At 33.9% G+C, this 16,811-nt stretch overlaps 1 protein-coding gene across 4 annotated transcripts in view; it reads right to left on the reverse strand.

Moving 5' to 3' along the window:
• LOC108697174 (protocadherin-15) overlaps window positions 1-16,811 on the reverse strand; it is a 404,849-nt gene that overhangs the window by 148,114 nt on the left and 239,924 nt on the right. For all 4 annotated transcript variants that reach the window (XM_041570856.1, XM_041570857.1, XM_041570855.1 and 1 more), the window contains one exon: window positions 5,035-5,151. In XM_041570856.1, the coding sequence (XP_041426790.1) occupies window positions 5,035-5,151 (117 nt within the window). The remainder of the gene's footprint in view (window positions 1-5,034; window positions 5,152-16,811) is intronic.

The following is a 16,811-nucleotide window of genomic DNA, read 5'->3' on the forward strand; positions in this document are numbered from 1 at the left end:
TTTGTATTTATTTACAGTATAATACATGTATGGTACTAGTAAGCACCTATAAAATTAAATAACAAGCATCTTGGGGAAATCTATACAAGAAGTGATGCGCTGAACACAGTTTTAAAGTAAGTAATTTTTTATAAACCCTGATAAAAGGAAGAATTTAGTCTACTATTCAGAAATGACATTATGGCTATAAAATCCACACCCATCTATTTCTGATATGACTTAAAAAGAGGGTAAAGTTGCTGTACACATTTTTCATAACCAGAAAATAAAATTCTGTATATATATATATATATATATATATATATATATATATATATATATATATATATATATATATATATATATATATAAAAAATTATTTTGTTTTTTCCCTGTTTGTTGCTGTGGTTACTCTCCTTAACAAAAAGATAGATGCTTAAACACCATGCTAAAGAGTCAAAAATATAAATTTAAAAGAAAAGTTATATATCACAGTAAATAAAAATGTACACCAAATAGCATTATTGTCTTACAATTAATTTGTCTATGCCTTACTAAAATGTATTTTTATGGTGTCCTATAATGATTTTGAAAAAAAAATGAAGAGCACTGATAAGCAGGAGGAAAGCTAGGACAGTATTCTTATACAAACAAACATAGGGGTGCGTCTTCTTGAAGATCTCTATTTTTTAATGCACCACAGGAGAAATAAGACTTTAAAGAATTGCTAGTTTAATGAGTAGCAATAAAAAGTCAAAGCAAGTTATAGCTTACATTAAGTGCAAAGAATATAACTTGGTTGTGAATTATTCACAGCCTTGATAAATGACCTAATTAAATCCTTAGGGATGGAAGTAGAGCTTATTAACAATGGTAAGCAGAATTAACCTATATAGTGATTATCATTGGTAATAAAGATTAGTTGGACTTCCTTCCCTATATTCTTCCTGTACTATCTTTCTAATTATCATATGGTATATTTGTTGGTTCTAATATAGAGGATATCTGCATATGGAGGGGGTTAGATGGACAATCTAGAAAGGAGACCTGGAGGACACTACTATATTGTTACTAAAATGTAGGAAAATTAACATTCTCTATACGTTTTTGGCCTTGCTGTTGCCTGATACTGCCACTCATACCTCAATGCTTTCACTGGGCCATAGTGAGAGGTGGTGGGTTTGTTAATGTAGCAAGGGAAATTCCTCTGAACTTCTAGCAATGATGAATACTGACCTCTGCTTCATTATTTAAATGGTGCAGTGCATAATACAGACATTCACATTATGAGACAATTCTCAATTAGTCCTCAATTATTTTTTGTAGTTTTTCAGTTGTTATTGCTCAGCAGCTCTCCATTTTTGGTATTTCAGCAGATATCTAGTTGCTTGGCTATTATTTACCCTAGCAATCAGACAGTGGATTGAATGAGAGACTAGATTATGAATAGGCAAGAGAATGAATAGGAGAAAAATAAATAAAAAATAGCAATAAAATTGTAGCCTCACAGAGCAATAGTTTTTGGGTTGCTGGGGTCAGTGACACCATATTTGAAAGCAGAAAAGAGGCAGAAGAGGAGACAAATAGTAAAAATGGAAGGTAAATGATTAAAAAAAACAAGTGAATACCAATTTCAAAGTTATTTGGAATAACATAATAAAAGTTAACTTAAAGGTGAATCAGTCGGTTTAAAACAATCTAAAATGGAATGCAATTAACTATGTATTATAAAGGAATAATAATATGTTATAGCATCTGAAATGTTGACTAGGCATTACACGGTGAAATAATGTGGCTGCATGAAGTTCTGGAATTGTTTGCCACTTTTACACAGTGTTTCCAAAATAATCATTGAGTAATGATGCACGCAGTTCAATGTTTTATAGAGTCCTCTCCTCTTGACCTCTCTGGCACTACTATGTACTGGTTTCTATAGTGGTGGTGCTAGCTCATGCATGATTTACATTAGATTGTAAGTGGACACCCTAGTCCTCCTAGTAACTACATAGATAAAATAAGACATCGACTTCTATAACAGATACATAATGGTTATATGAACACAATGCAATCAAACATTCAGACAAAGGCTGCATTATACATATACGTATGGCCTAACTATTAATTTAGAGCAAAAACATGGATAAAGATGATATGTCTAGTTGGGCAATACCAGCAGACTACTCAACTGCGCCTCCATCGACTTCCACTTTTTTCCAAAGGAACTAATGTGGAAATTGTAATGGTTAAATAATGCCGTGAATTTGTTATAAGATCTGAAAAAAGTAATAACCGAAAAAAAAATGCTGAAAGATGTGCTAAGAAATAAGAATATCTCTAAAACCTCTAAAAAATTACTAGCAAAAAGATCTGAAAACCACTAAAATTCTGAATTGATTAAAAATGGTCCAATAGGATCAGAGCAGCCCCATTGACTTCTATGGGACCTCAATAGCTTTTATTTGGCACATTGTATTAGAGATATTTTCATGGTTTTTACACTAAATATATTTCCAGTTTTAAAGAAATACTGAAAAAACTAAATGTTTAAAGATTTGTAAAAAAAAAAAAAGAGAGAGAAATTAGATTGTTAGTAAAAGCCCCCTTAATATGGTCTTATATTTAAAACAAAAATCACAACAAATACACGTTTTCACCACTCTCAGCCTTAAGTTAGCAAAACTTGCCTGAATTCAAAACCAGCCGGCATCCATAGTGTATGAATATTGTACTCAGCAGCACATCGTGCGCATACCAATAAATATCACATTAAACTTCACTCCATACAATATTAATGGTACATGAATTGCCAGTTTTAGACAAAAACTAAAAGATGGCTGAGAGCAAATGAACTGCAATAAACCAGGGTTATTGCTTCAAAGAAAACATTTGTGTACAGGATAAATATAAATAATATGTCAATTCAAAGGAAATTAATTTTTGCTGCTGGTAGTGCTTTAAAGTGGATCCGTCACCTACACATAAAAAACTGCATAATGAAAGTCCTTTCCAAATTAAATATGGAACCCCCAAAATTTTTTTCATTAAAACATCCATACCTGTTATAAAGATGTTTAAATATCTAAACTGTCAATCAAATATTACCTGCCCCGCCTCTATGCCCGTGGCATAGAGGAGGGGCAGTCAATTACTTTCACTTTCCATTCAGCACTTCCCACATGTCACTGCTCTCCTCACATTCCCCCTTCCCTCCTCAGGCTCTATAATTGTGTAGGGCACTGCACATGGACATTAGGTCCCGCATTCTGGTTCATACACAAGATTTTGGGGTGATACACAATTTCCCTTAATAACCGTGTCCACAAAATGGCAGCTGCCTGCTTGCTGTGATTGTATAATTCCAAAACAGAAGGAAACAAAATTTAAATAATAAATACAGTGTAAGTAAAGTTTATTTTGCTCAACTAACATGATAGAAAATAATTTGAAATTATTTCTTAGGGTGACAGGTCCCCTTTAACCTTACCAAAATGTTAATCACCAGTGATGATGGTTGGAAAAGCTGCTAGTCATAACATTATTATTATTATTATTATTATTATTATTATTATTATTACAACAACCAACAATTATTTGATTTAAATGGAGTTTATGTCAGATGGCCTTTGGAGCTTTCTGTATAATTGGTTTCCAGATAAGGGATCCCAACCTTAAAGTTTTTCATTTAGCCACTATCCCATTAAAAAACTTTCTACACTAATTACGGACATTACTTTTGGATTTCTGATACATTTCACATTCCTAAGTACATAAAAAAATTATTTAGATCGAAATAGTATTTTCCTGATTTCCTGAATGCTATTAGATAAAACAAGGATATCTTAATAATGGGTTATAAAGGGAATAATTATGCAGATTTAAATATAATCATTGCCATTTCTTAAAAGCACAATAATGTTTTATAATATAATCTCAATGGCTGCCTCAAGATTTCATCATTTTGCCAATACTTCCAGATAATTTGACAATTATGGAACCTAGTCATGTGTAACAGCAGTTTCATGTAGAACCCACACAAAGCACAATTCTATGGATTGAGATAACTTGCTTTTGGATATCCGTACACATGGCTAGATTCCATTGTTAAGTTGCTTTGACCCGAAAACCAGAAAAATTGCAACTACAGAAAGTGAATAGGATCTGCATCTTCTCTTTACTTCCTCATCTGTTGATGGACCATGACCTCACTGATACGGCAAATCATAATTTTATTAAAATGCAACATTTTTAAAGGATATTCTGTCAAAACTAACCCCCAACTTGGCTTACATCCAAAAAAATGGTCAATATTAGATAAACTGCTTGGCCAACTTGGTAGTGTCTCTGTTGAAACGCTTTACACTCCACGAACATGTGGGAACTCCATGCATGGGCTTCCTTATGCAAGCCCATGCTTGCCCTCAACTTGTTTGTCATTCATGATGTAGAAGCAGGAGAGTTTGATAAACAAGGTGCAGTTGGATTACATGCTCAAGACAACAATGGCTCCATTGCTCCACTGTCCAGTGTCTTGCACTGGGTGCTTCATATAAGTCTCAACTGGCACAAGGCCCCAAAGAGAAGAGCTCTGTACAAGGTCTAAGTGTATCATATATTAATTGGAGATTACGGTGCCTGTGTATATAATATAAGCTATATGGTATATAGATTTTATTGTCTCTTATTAGGTGCACTTCCAAGAATGAGTCGATTTGTGTGTGTTGGTATGGCTGAATTTATCTGAGTATAACATGCAATATTTATTTGTTTTTCTTGTTTTTGCAGAGTATATTTAGATTATCTAAATTATTTCTTGCAGTAAAATACTTCATGATGTTAAATTGATTCAAATGTCAGTGTCAGACCAGAAGTTATAAAAGGCCTGCAAGCAAGTAGAGTAGTAAAGGAAAATTGGAAAGCATCAAACATGCATGAGATGAACTGCCTGCAGAAAAAACTTGATAATTACCCTTGATCCTATGAGGGTCAAGTCATTTATATGGGTTACAGAGGTTTGTGACTACACTATTACTGTGTTAATAGAAATATTTGACTTACCGGAGGATCTTTATCTTCAGCTGCAACCGTAGCAACAAGGGTGCCCTTGAGAGCATCTGGAGCAACCATTCCCCAATACAGAGCTTTAGTAAATACTGGTGAGTAATCATTCATATCCTAAAAAACACAATTTAAAGCCTTGAGAAAGAGAAATATAGTTATGAATTCAACCCACAACGATGATATTTTCATTGTATACGTGTAGACCTCTCTTTATATAAGAAAAGCCATTTAGCAAAGTCAATCCCCTCCCAATTCTATTATTATGGCATCAGTTCTCACACTAAGAAAAAATGCCACATTTTCAATATTCCTTTAATATGATATAAAGTGCAAATAATTCCCTGCTCACAAAGCTTCTAGGCTATTTATTATTGAAATGTGCCAAAATAAGATCTAGTGTTCCCAGAGTAAATAATTTTTGAGACGGAGGGGGTTAGTTTAAGCTACAGTAAAACAAGTATATACAGTATGTATGTTAAGAACTAAGCGATCAGTTTTAATAACAAAACACATTGTTTAAATCTCTTACTTTAAAATAATTATTTTATGTGAGCTTGTGTTTCTTATATTGCACCACATTTATTTTACAGTTGAGATAAACAAATAGTCAATTTCTAAAATTGGAGATGAGTGGAGCAGAAACAGGATATAGCTAGGCACATTTATGTATAGCAACCAGTCAGCAAATAACTTTGGCTACAGGGTACAACAGTGATCCCCAACCAGTGGCTCAAGAGTAGGGATGGGCGAATTTTTTCGCCTTGTTTCACCGAAAAAATGATGCCCATAGACTTGCATGGCGTTGTGCGTCAACAGCATTTTTTTTGACGCCCATAGACTTTAATGGGTGTCTGCGACATTTCGCCATCGGCAAAACGAAATGGGTCAAATTAGCCCATCCCTACTCAAGAGCAACATGTTGCTCACCAACCCCTTGGATGTTGTGCTCATTGGCCTCAAAACAGATACTTATTTTTGAACTCTTGGCTTATAGGAAACTTTTGGTTGCATAAAAACCAGTAGTATTGCCATTTAGAGCCTCCTTTAGGCTGTTAGTCCATATAAGGGGCTACCAAATAGCCAATCACAGACCTTATCTGCCCCCCAAGGACATTTTTTAAGCTTGTGGTTCTTTCCCAACTCTTTTTACATTTGAATGTGGCTCATAGTTAAAAAAAGGTTGTAGACCCCTGGTCTACAGCAAGTCTGAAGCTGAAATTGTACTGGTATACATCTGCCCAGTGTTCATAAAAGAACCTCAGTGATTCAGGTTTGTTGGTAACTCATTCACACAAAGAATATTGAGGATTCTCCTGTTTAAATTATTATGCTTTTCTTATGGAGTCCATTGCAGATGGTTTCCTCATCTTATGCCATAACAGTAAAAACAACAACAACCTTCCATATTTGAGTGTAATTTGTATTTTTTGAAAATGTTTAAACATTTCGGCTTGATATAAACAGATTTTAGAGCTCATTTATACATGTTGATTGGTTACCATTAGTAACTGTGTTGGTTAGTTTCTAAATGAGCCCTTTTGTGGTTTGTTTGATTGTTGCATTGAAAATGGTTCTTTTCCATTTTTTCTATGATTTTTGTCACCAACATCCATGAATAATATACTGGAATCTTGTAAATAATAAAAAAATGTAGAAGCTGCAGCTGTTTTAACTATATGTAGGGATGGGCGAATTTTTTCACCTTGTTTCGCCACGGAAATGACAGCCATAGACTTGTATGGTGTTGTGTGTCAAAAAAAAAAAAGGCGCGCGTCAAAGAATAACTAGGGGGCAGATTTACATAGGGTTGAATATCGAGGGTTAATTAACCCTTGATATTCGACTGCCGAATGTAAATCCTTCGACTTCGAATATCGAAGTCGAAGGATTTACCGCAAATAGTTTGATTGAACGATCGAACGGATCGAAGGATTTTAATCCATTGATCGAACGATTTTTCTTCAACCAAAAAATTGTTAGAAAGCCTATGGGGACCTTCCCCAAAAGCAAACATTGCACCTCGGTAGGTTTTAGGTGGTCGAAGTTTTTTTAAAGAGACAGTACTTCGATTATCGAATGGTCGAATATTCAAACGATTTTTAGTTCGAATCGTTAGATTCGAAGTCGAAGGTCGAAGCAGCCAATTCGATGGTCGAAGTAGCCAATTCGATGGTCAAAGTAGCCAATTCGATGGTCGAAGTAGCCAATTCGATGGTTGAAGTAGCCAAAAAAATCATTCGAAATTCTATGTTTTTTTTATTCTATTCCTTCACTCGAGCTAAGTAAATGGGCCCCTACATGTTTAACTATAGCCCCACATTACACATGTGCTGCTACTGCATTGTGTCCACCAGGAGACGTATGCTGTTATACATAGTACTGGTACAGGTATGAGACCTGTTATCCAGAATGTTCGGGACCTGGGGTTTTTTCGGATAACGGAGAAATTATTACAGAGAAAAAGGAAATCATTTTTAAAAATTTGGACTATTTGGATAAAATGGAGTCTATGGGAGACAGCCATTCCGTAATTCGGAGCTTTCTGGATATCAGGTTTCCGGATAAGGGATCCTATACCTGTACTGGTTTTCTAATCCAAAAATTTATCATACAGAATGCAGCATCAAGCCATTCACACAGTATATTTTTATAATAAACATGACTTTCTTCTTTTCTGACTTTGCTTCCTCTTGTGATATTTAGACAATGTCTCGTATCTGATGTGAATTAATGCAACGCAAGACCAATTTATGCCTTTTATTATATGTAAGGGCATATTTCTGAATATGAGCAATTCATTTTGGTGCTGAAAAAAAGCAAACAAACTGGAAGAAATGAATCCCATAGTTATAAAATAGAGCTTGAGGTTATAGATTTGCTGTAAATTTTAGTTTTGTTCAATGTGCATAGTGTTAGAAAATGCAGCAAAAATGCTCATATTTTACAACTGTAAAGGGAAAACTGTTTCCAATATTTACATAATTCCCTCTACTCGATTACAATAACAATCTCATTGATGTACCATGCAAATGCTGAACTGGTAAAACAGTAGATAACATCTTTATAACATCAATTTCTCTCTTCGTAGATGAACAAAATTAAATATATTGAACTTTACTAAACATGCACAGCACTAATCAATTATGGCTTGCATAACTCAGCTGAAATTGCATGTGCATAGCCGAGGGCTGATTTAGTATCTGACTGCTTAGTAAATCTTCCATAATAAACATTTTAATATTTTTAAATCAGCCAATCATTCATTTTATCCAGAGAAATTCAACAACGATTCATTTGCCGGCATTATTTAGAATTACCTTTGATAGCGTGCGTACAGTGAATGTAAAAGGAATAAATATTTCCTCGTGTAAATGTGACAGTAACTAGTTTATCTTCCAACAGAGTTCAAGTAAATGCTATATACAATTCAACTACATGTAGATCAGGCTTTAAAGGAACAGTAACACTAAAAAATGAAAGTGTCCTAAAGAAATCAAAAAATGTAATGTATTGTTGTGCTGCACTGGTACAACTGGTGTGTTTGCTTCAGAAATGCTACTATATTTTATATAAACAAGCTGCTGTGTAGCCATGGGGGCAGCCATTCAAGCACAGGATACACAGCAGATAACAGATAAGTACTACTATAGTTTATATAAACAAGCTGCTGTGTAGCCATGGGGGCAGCCATTCAAGCACAGGATACACAGTAGATAACAGATAAGTACTACTATAGTTTATATAAACAGGCTGCTGTGTAGCCATGGGGGCAGCCATTCAAGCACAGGATACACAGTAGATAACATAAGTACTACTATAGTTTATATAAACAAGCTGCTGTATAGCCATGGGGCAGCCATTCAAGCACAGGATACACAGTAGATAACAGATAAGTACTACTATAGTTTATATAAACAAGCTGCTGTGTAGCCATGGGGGCAGCCATTCAAACACAGGATACACAGTAGATAACAGATAAGTACTACTATAGTTTATATAAACAAGCTGCTGTGTAGCCATGGGGGCAGCCATTCAAGCACAGGATACACAGTAGATAACAGATAAGTACTACTATAGTTTATATAAACAAGATGCTGTGTAGCCATGAGGGGAGCCATTCAAGCACAGGATACACAGTCGATAACAGATACGTACTACTATAGTTTATATAAACAAGCTGCTGTGTAGCCATGGGGGCAGCCATTCAAGCACAGGATACACAGTAGATAACAGATATGTACTACTATAGTTTATATAAACAAGCTGCTGTGTAACCATGGGGGCAGCCATTCTGGCACAGGATACACAGAAGATAACAGATAAGTACTACTATAGTTTAAATAAACAAGCTGCTGTGTAGCCATGGGGGCAGCCATTCAAGCACAGGATACACAGTAGATAACAGATAAGTACTACTATAGTTTATATAAACAAGCTGCTGTGTAGCCATGGGGGCAGCCATTCAAGCACAGGATACACAGTAGATAACAGATAAGTACTACTATAGTTTATATAAACAAGCTGCTGTGTAGCCATGGGGGCAGCCATTCAAGCACAGGATACACAGTAGATAACAGATACGTTCTGAAGAATCCCATTGTATGCTACAAAGCTTATATGTTATCTGCTGCATATAAACATATCATTTTCCAAGAAAACTTAAATATCTTTTCTATCGACAAATATACAAATTAAGCATTGCAAGCATAAACTTTCTGTGGTTCTAAGCACTATTAAGTAGAAACATTGGCTTTTTAAGTGGTTCAATAGCCCAATATTTTTATTGAGTAGTGGTGTATTAATATGTGTGGTTTGGTATGTATATTTGAATGGGAAACATCCATTAAAGGTAAATGATGGAGACAGATTTTGACACATTCGAATAATTTTTACAGATACAGGTATGGGATTTGTTATCTGGAAATCTGTAATCCAGAAAGCTTCAAATTACGGAATGGCTGTCCATAGACTGCACCTTATCCAAATAATCCATGTTTTCAAAAATGATTTCCTTTTTCTCTGTAATAATAAAACAGTAACTTGTACTTGATCCCAACTAAGATATAATTAATCCTTATTGGAACTAAAACCAGACTATTGGGTTTAAGTCATGTTTACATGATTTCCTAGTAGACTTAAGTCATGAAGATCCAAATTACGGAAAGATCTGTTATCCAGAAAACCCCAGGTCCTGAGCATTCTGGATAACAGGTTCCATACCTGTATATTACATGAGCAGGCCTACTTACAGTAAATGTTATCTATATTCCTTGAGTAGTTATTTTCTATAGAAATATATTGTAATAATAATATAAATTTAAAAAATCGTAAACAAGGCTGCCAGCAGTGAAAACATTACTAATACTCATTTCCTTACAGATGTCTTGTTAAATGCTGAGATATGGATATTGCCTCTGGCTAATATAAACTGATGTGACATTTCCGTATACTTTTAGTGAGTAAAAATGATGATTTTCAGAGAAATAGGCAGGCTGCTGTATGGTAGAAGTGACATGAAATGCTACGGTTCCCTTTGAACATCACACTGTTTATACAGATTGTACCTAAAAATTTACCATATGGCTTACTATAACATCTCATAAAATGCACACAAAGATCTTTGAAATTTTACAAATGAACATCTACAAGTTGCTATGACAAAATGAAACTCTAAAAATAATTGATGATAAACTTAGGCCTTAAGGAAGCCTATGACAAGGACTTTTAGAGAGTATTTAAAGACAATTACGATGACTATGAAAAGTCCCATTACCCTCAGTTCAGTGGTGGTATTTGTAGCTGTCACACAACCAGCAGAGCAACATTTTCCACAAATTAATTTACTCCCAGACTCCTTCTGTAAAGTCAGATAGTAAAAGGGCTTGTGAGTAGGGATGTAGCGAACTGCCGATTTGGTGTTCGCGAACGCCGTTCGCGAACACCGGCAAAAAATGCGAACGTTCGCGAACAGTTCGCGAACTTCAAACACCCGCTAAAATCGTTCAATTCGAACGATCGAAGGATTTTAATCGTTCGATCGAACGATTTTCATTCGAATCGAACGATCGAAGCATTCGATCGAATGCTTTTCATTCGATCGAATGCTTTTCATTCGATCGAATGCTTTTCATTCGATCGAATGCTTACAATCGTTCGAACGAATGGAAATCGTTCGATTTTTAGCGGTCGAAGGAATTCGAATGGTCGAATGGTCGAACGATTTGTATTCGAATCGAACGCGAACTCAAAATGCGAACGTCGCGCGACGTTCACGAACATTCGGCGGACGCGAACGGTCGAAGTTCGCCGGCGAACAGTTCGCTACATCCCTATTTGTGAGTACTTTGTCCTCCAATGCAATGTAATACTCAACCTATGGATAATCACAGCATTTACATGCTTGCGGTTTAAATGTTAAAGAACAAAAAAACTCCATCAGGAATCCTCATTACTTCATTCTTTATGAATTCAAATTTGACTATTTGCCATTTAAAACCTGACGAATAGTGATGGGCAAATTTATTCGACAGGTGCGGGTTTGTGGCGAATTCCCAGTATTCGCGAAACCGGTGTGAAACATCACCGGCGTCAAAAAAATGGAAGCCAGCGGCAAAAACGAGATGCCAGCGCCGTTTCGCGAATTATTTGCCGTTTCGTGAATTTCGCGGGAAATTCACAACATTTTAGGCGAAGCAAAACGTCCCAAATTCACCCATCACTACTGCCGGATTGGTGTTTTAGCCTATGGGGGACCTCCTACAACAAATTTGGTGGACTTTTAAATTTTTTTTTTTTGATACATTTCAGATGTTTTTTTCTTTTGAGTTTATGGGAGTTTTTAGAAACTCCCATAAACTCGAAATTTGACCCTTGATAAATATGCCCCATAGTGTAATATTTTGCATATTTGCTTTCATTGGAATTTTGCTCTGTGTCCTTTAACAAAGGTTGAAATCCACAATATATTGAGGTAGGCTTAAAGTAATTACCAAAGAATAAATAATGTGCACTTTTCTGCTTTTGGCTTCAAGCTAATATTTATCCCAATTAGTTGAAAGTTTTCTAAATTATTTTAGAATATTCATGTTCTTTACTAATCCCCCCAGTAATATCTACCAGAAAAAAAGCAGGTAATTATACACTGGGGATTTAGGATGTCTGTCAGGTATTTTTTATAAACTAGAGAGAAATGCTTCTATTTAGAATTTTGACTTTTTGTATTTCAATAAATGTTTTATATACATGAAGTTGTGGGTCAAGCTTCCTTTTGGGATTGATGATAAATGGAGATGGAAATTAAAGGAAGAATATAACTGATATATTTATAAAGCACACTACAGTTCATTTAATAAAACTAGGCAAATGTATTCCTGGGCAGTTATCCATGACATTTAATCAATTTTACCTGCTTTGCAGGTAGCTGAAAAATACTAATCACTGATTAGCTGCTATGAGTTACTGCCCAGTAAAGACAAAAGCCCAGACACAATGCCTATTCTTTGAACCAATGTTGAAAAGAAGACCTGTTCCTTTAACACATAATTGGTACAGACAGGCCTTTCAAAATAACCTATTAGGAGGCCAATTTATATATTTTTTTAATTCAAGACTTTTTCTAAATAAAATTGCAAGTTGTGATTAACAGTCATGGGCAAATCTGACCCGTTTCACTTTGGCCGAAAATTTGTGAAAAGGCAAAAAATTTGCCCGATTCATTGAAGTCTATGGGCGACAATGTTTTTTTGACGCGCAATACTTTTTTTTGACGTACTACAATTTTTTCCACTTTTGTACCTAAACCTGGTGAAAAATTTTGCTCATCACTAGTGATAAAACTTGATTACGTTTTTTCTCGACCACTATCATATTTATGAAAACTCTTGATTTAGCTAATCATTAACAAAATCCCCATTGCTCCAAGTTTTTTATAAGCTTTTTCATTTCTACAAATATATAGTTATAAAAGTTTAATGATAAATAGTTTGAATTTTAAAAATATAACTCCCATTGACTTTTTGTAGACGCTTACCTGGTTTATGCTACCAATTACACTTTCAAAAATTATAGTTTGGATAACTAAAATTTTAAATCACAGTGTTTTCTTGTGCTGCAATTTTCAAAAATCATAGTTAAAACTTAAATTGTACCATTAATTTTCCCCATGTATAATTTTGCTACTGACTATGCAACAACACAATTCACCATAACAATACCTCTTATATGAGGCAGTAGTAGTCTAAGATGCTATCATTCTTATTTTGTGTTTTAATACTGCATTTGAAACAATAAAATATTTATATTTTTTGTTCTGCCACTTTGCTACCCTAAAAACGAACTGGTAGTCTGGAAGTCTGAATAGAGTACCTATAAGAAAAGGCCAGGAGAGAAAGAAAACAAAACAAAATAAATAACCACAACAATAACATTGAACCTTCTCAGTTAATTTGTTTTTGGGGTCAGTGAGCCAGATAACCAAAAAAACATTCAAGGTTCAGCGTGGAACTAGGCAGAATAGGAATGGCAAACATTCAAAAACTTTATAAAATAAATAATGAAGTGCAATTGAAAAAGTTGCATAGAATAGGTCCTTTTATGTACTAAAAGTTAATATAAAGGCAAACATCCCTTTTAAACTTGAAAGCATCCTGTATGATCAAAAGTCTCTCTCCCTTTGCATTTATCTAAAAAGAATACAAATACTGATTTTTTATTACATACAGTAACCGATACTTGGAATGATTAAGGATTAAAATAAGATAAGACAAATAGTGCTTTAAAATTTTGTATAAGCTGTTAAATCTCATATTTCAATTGATTTTACATTTGTATTACTTTCTAGTCTACTTATGATCTCAAAATAAGATATCTAATGATCTGCCTAAATATATGAATCGCAATCTAAAATGTTCAAAGAGCATTTCATATGCCACGCTCAATTAAAAAGTATATATATATATATATATATATATATATATATATATATATATATATATATAATTTTTTTTTTTTTTTTTGTTAAGTGCCAGGCCATATTTAAATAATGAAGGAACTTCCGTATCTTGCTGAGTTACAGATAAAATGAATTAGCTTTGCAAATGGGTTGACTGATGAAATGAGGTATAAATTCATAGATTAACACCATGAAATGTACGAGGGGACATTCATTAAGTGTTATTAGAGATGATGATCAATAGGATTCTAAGTGACATTGTGCCGAGGTCACAAGAACAAGAACTTATTGCACAGCAAGCATCATTATTTTCAGTGTAGGTCACTTGAAGAACAAAAAGGCATAAAGGAGAAGGTGCATGACTGTACTACATGACATTAATCAATGTCCCCCCTTTTAATATGCTGGATTTTGTCACTGAAAATTTAAAAAACACTGTCTTTTTCTTTCTTTCTTTCTTTCTTTCTTTCTTTCTTTCTTTCTTTCTTTCTTTCTTTCTTTCTTTCTTTCTTTCATACAATACCTTCCAGTTATCACCAAATTGTGAGTCTAACAATACTGCTAGCTTAATAGTCAGGTACTATACAAAATAAACCACTTTTTGGAAATGTTGTATAAACTGCCCAGGTCATAAGAACAAGAACTTATTGCACAGCAAGCTTATTTTCAATGAAGGTCACTTGAAGAACAAAAAGGCGTAAAGGAGAAGGTGCATGACTGTTCTATGTGCAATTAATCAATTTTTCCCCTTTTAATATACTGGATTTAGTCACTGAACGTGTAAAAAAACACTTGTGTATTTCTTTCTTTCTTTCTTTCTTTCTTTCTTTCTTTCTTTCTTTCTTTCTTTCTTTCTTTCTTTCTTTCTTTCTTTCATACAATATCTTCCAGTTTTGACCCAATTGTGAGTCTAAAAATGCTGGCAAAATGATTTGAGATGGCTGCCTACACACCAATAATACAACTAAAACATATGACACTGGCTGGTTCAGGAATGCAATTTTATATTGTTGAGTGAATTATTTGTAGTGTAAACAGTGTAATTTAGAAATAAAAACTACATCATAAAACTCATGATAGAATCCCTTTAAGGTAATGCTGGCATGACATTTCAGGCAAATACATCATCCATCAGTTAATGGAGGAATGTTGTACAATTATATATGTAAAATAGTTCAACAAATAAAGAAATCTGTCAGTATTTCATCAAATGTCTGGTAACATACTTATAGATGCTGTTCCTTTTGATCAAGAATAAAATAGATCCACTCGACAAGACAAATCTAATTTCCAGCAGTCACAACCTCCACCAGCCATGGACCTACTGGATGTATGCCAAGATCTCAAAATGCTTTTCTGATAATTTGGAAAACAGGTTTTATGTAGGACCACAAGTGCTATGTAATTAGGTAAAACTACATTATGTTGACTATTCCAAATAAAGTCCTTTATATCAGGTACAGCATAATATACAATTCGTGTAGTAGTTGGACAAACAATGTTTGAAACTCCAGATGAAGACAGGCAAGTCATTGCATCCCAGTTCCAAAAAAAAAAATTACATCATTTACTTTTAAATTCCTCTCTTACAGTTTTATTCTGATTATGTTTTCCATTGAGTGTGTATTATTCTAATGATATAATTTCATTCAGCTTATTATCAATGGTATATTTTTAGTTTTCCATAAAAAAATTCTATCCTTTTTTTATTATTGAAAATTCTTAATTCATTCTTCATTTAACCTTTAAATAAGAAAACTCTTGTCAAACCTAATATTACAAATGGCGAAGAATTTAACACATATTGTAACAAAATACTGTATATTCTGAAAATATATAGCAATCTTTCCGGAACTTGACATTAAATCAATTCACTAAACCTATAAAATTCTTATAATTCAATATTGTTAGAAGAATCTGTGTACATTTACTGTTTTCACTGCTCCCTGGCTTATTCGTAATGACTTCCATAGTACAAACAGTACAACAATATTATTTCTTTTTATTGTTTCTTTTTGTGCACAAACTGTTTTTCAACACAGTAAAACCTTGTCCCACAGGACTCAAAATTGTGTTTCCTAAATTGATGTGCTGAGTATGACCACTGAATCCTTGGATTAAAGGTGCTGTTACATTTTCTTTCAAAATATGTTAAAGCTTGAACATAAAATACATTGAAATATTGTTCCATCAAACTATTAACTAGGAAAGATAATGAAACTTTTATTGTAAACTGAGCCTACCTCCATACTAATTAAATGGAATTAGCAGTATAATTGGCAAACAAATGGAATTAGCCATTCTAGTGTTTTACTCCCCAAAATCTTGTTTAGTCAAAGTGTGGTATTATTTGAAAAACCTCTGTGAACAGCTCTTAGGTATTGTGTTAGTACTTCTGCCTGCAAAAATATATTTTGAATAAAAATATGGTTTCAATCACCTTTCATTTTCAGCCTTTTACAGACAATTTTTGAAAACTAACAGGAATTACATATTTTTATGGAAAACACTTTTTGACAACCAAGCTTACGTAAAAAATGCATAATCACAATCTGAACTACCAAAAATTATTATATTATTGTTTCATGTTGAAAGTAAGTCTGTATCTTGGGGGATTTACTAAAACACACATCTCATTCATTTATTAAAACTACTCAACCAAACTCCTTTCCAAAATGTTACCTTATTTATCAATTAAATAATTTGAAAAAAGATTTGTGTATCAAATCATATGATGTTTTCGGATTTGACACTTGAAAAGGGGACATCTGCCATTGACTTCTACATGACCGTGGCAAGTTTTAGATGGAGTATTTATTCTGAC

Source organism: Xenopus laevis, chromosome 7S, assembly GCF_017654675.1.
Source record: "Xenopus laevis strain J_2021 chromosome 7S, Xenopus_laevis_v10.1, whole genome shotgun sequence".
Taxonomy (NCBI): domain Eukaryota; kingdom Metazoa; phylum Chordata; class Amphibia; order Anura; family Pipidae; genus Xenopus; species Xenopus laevis.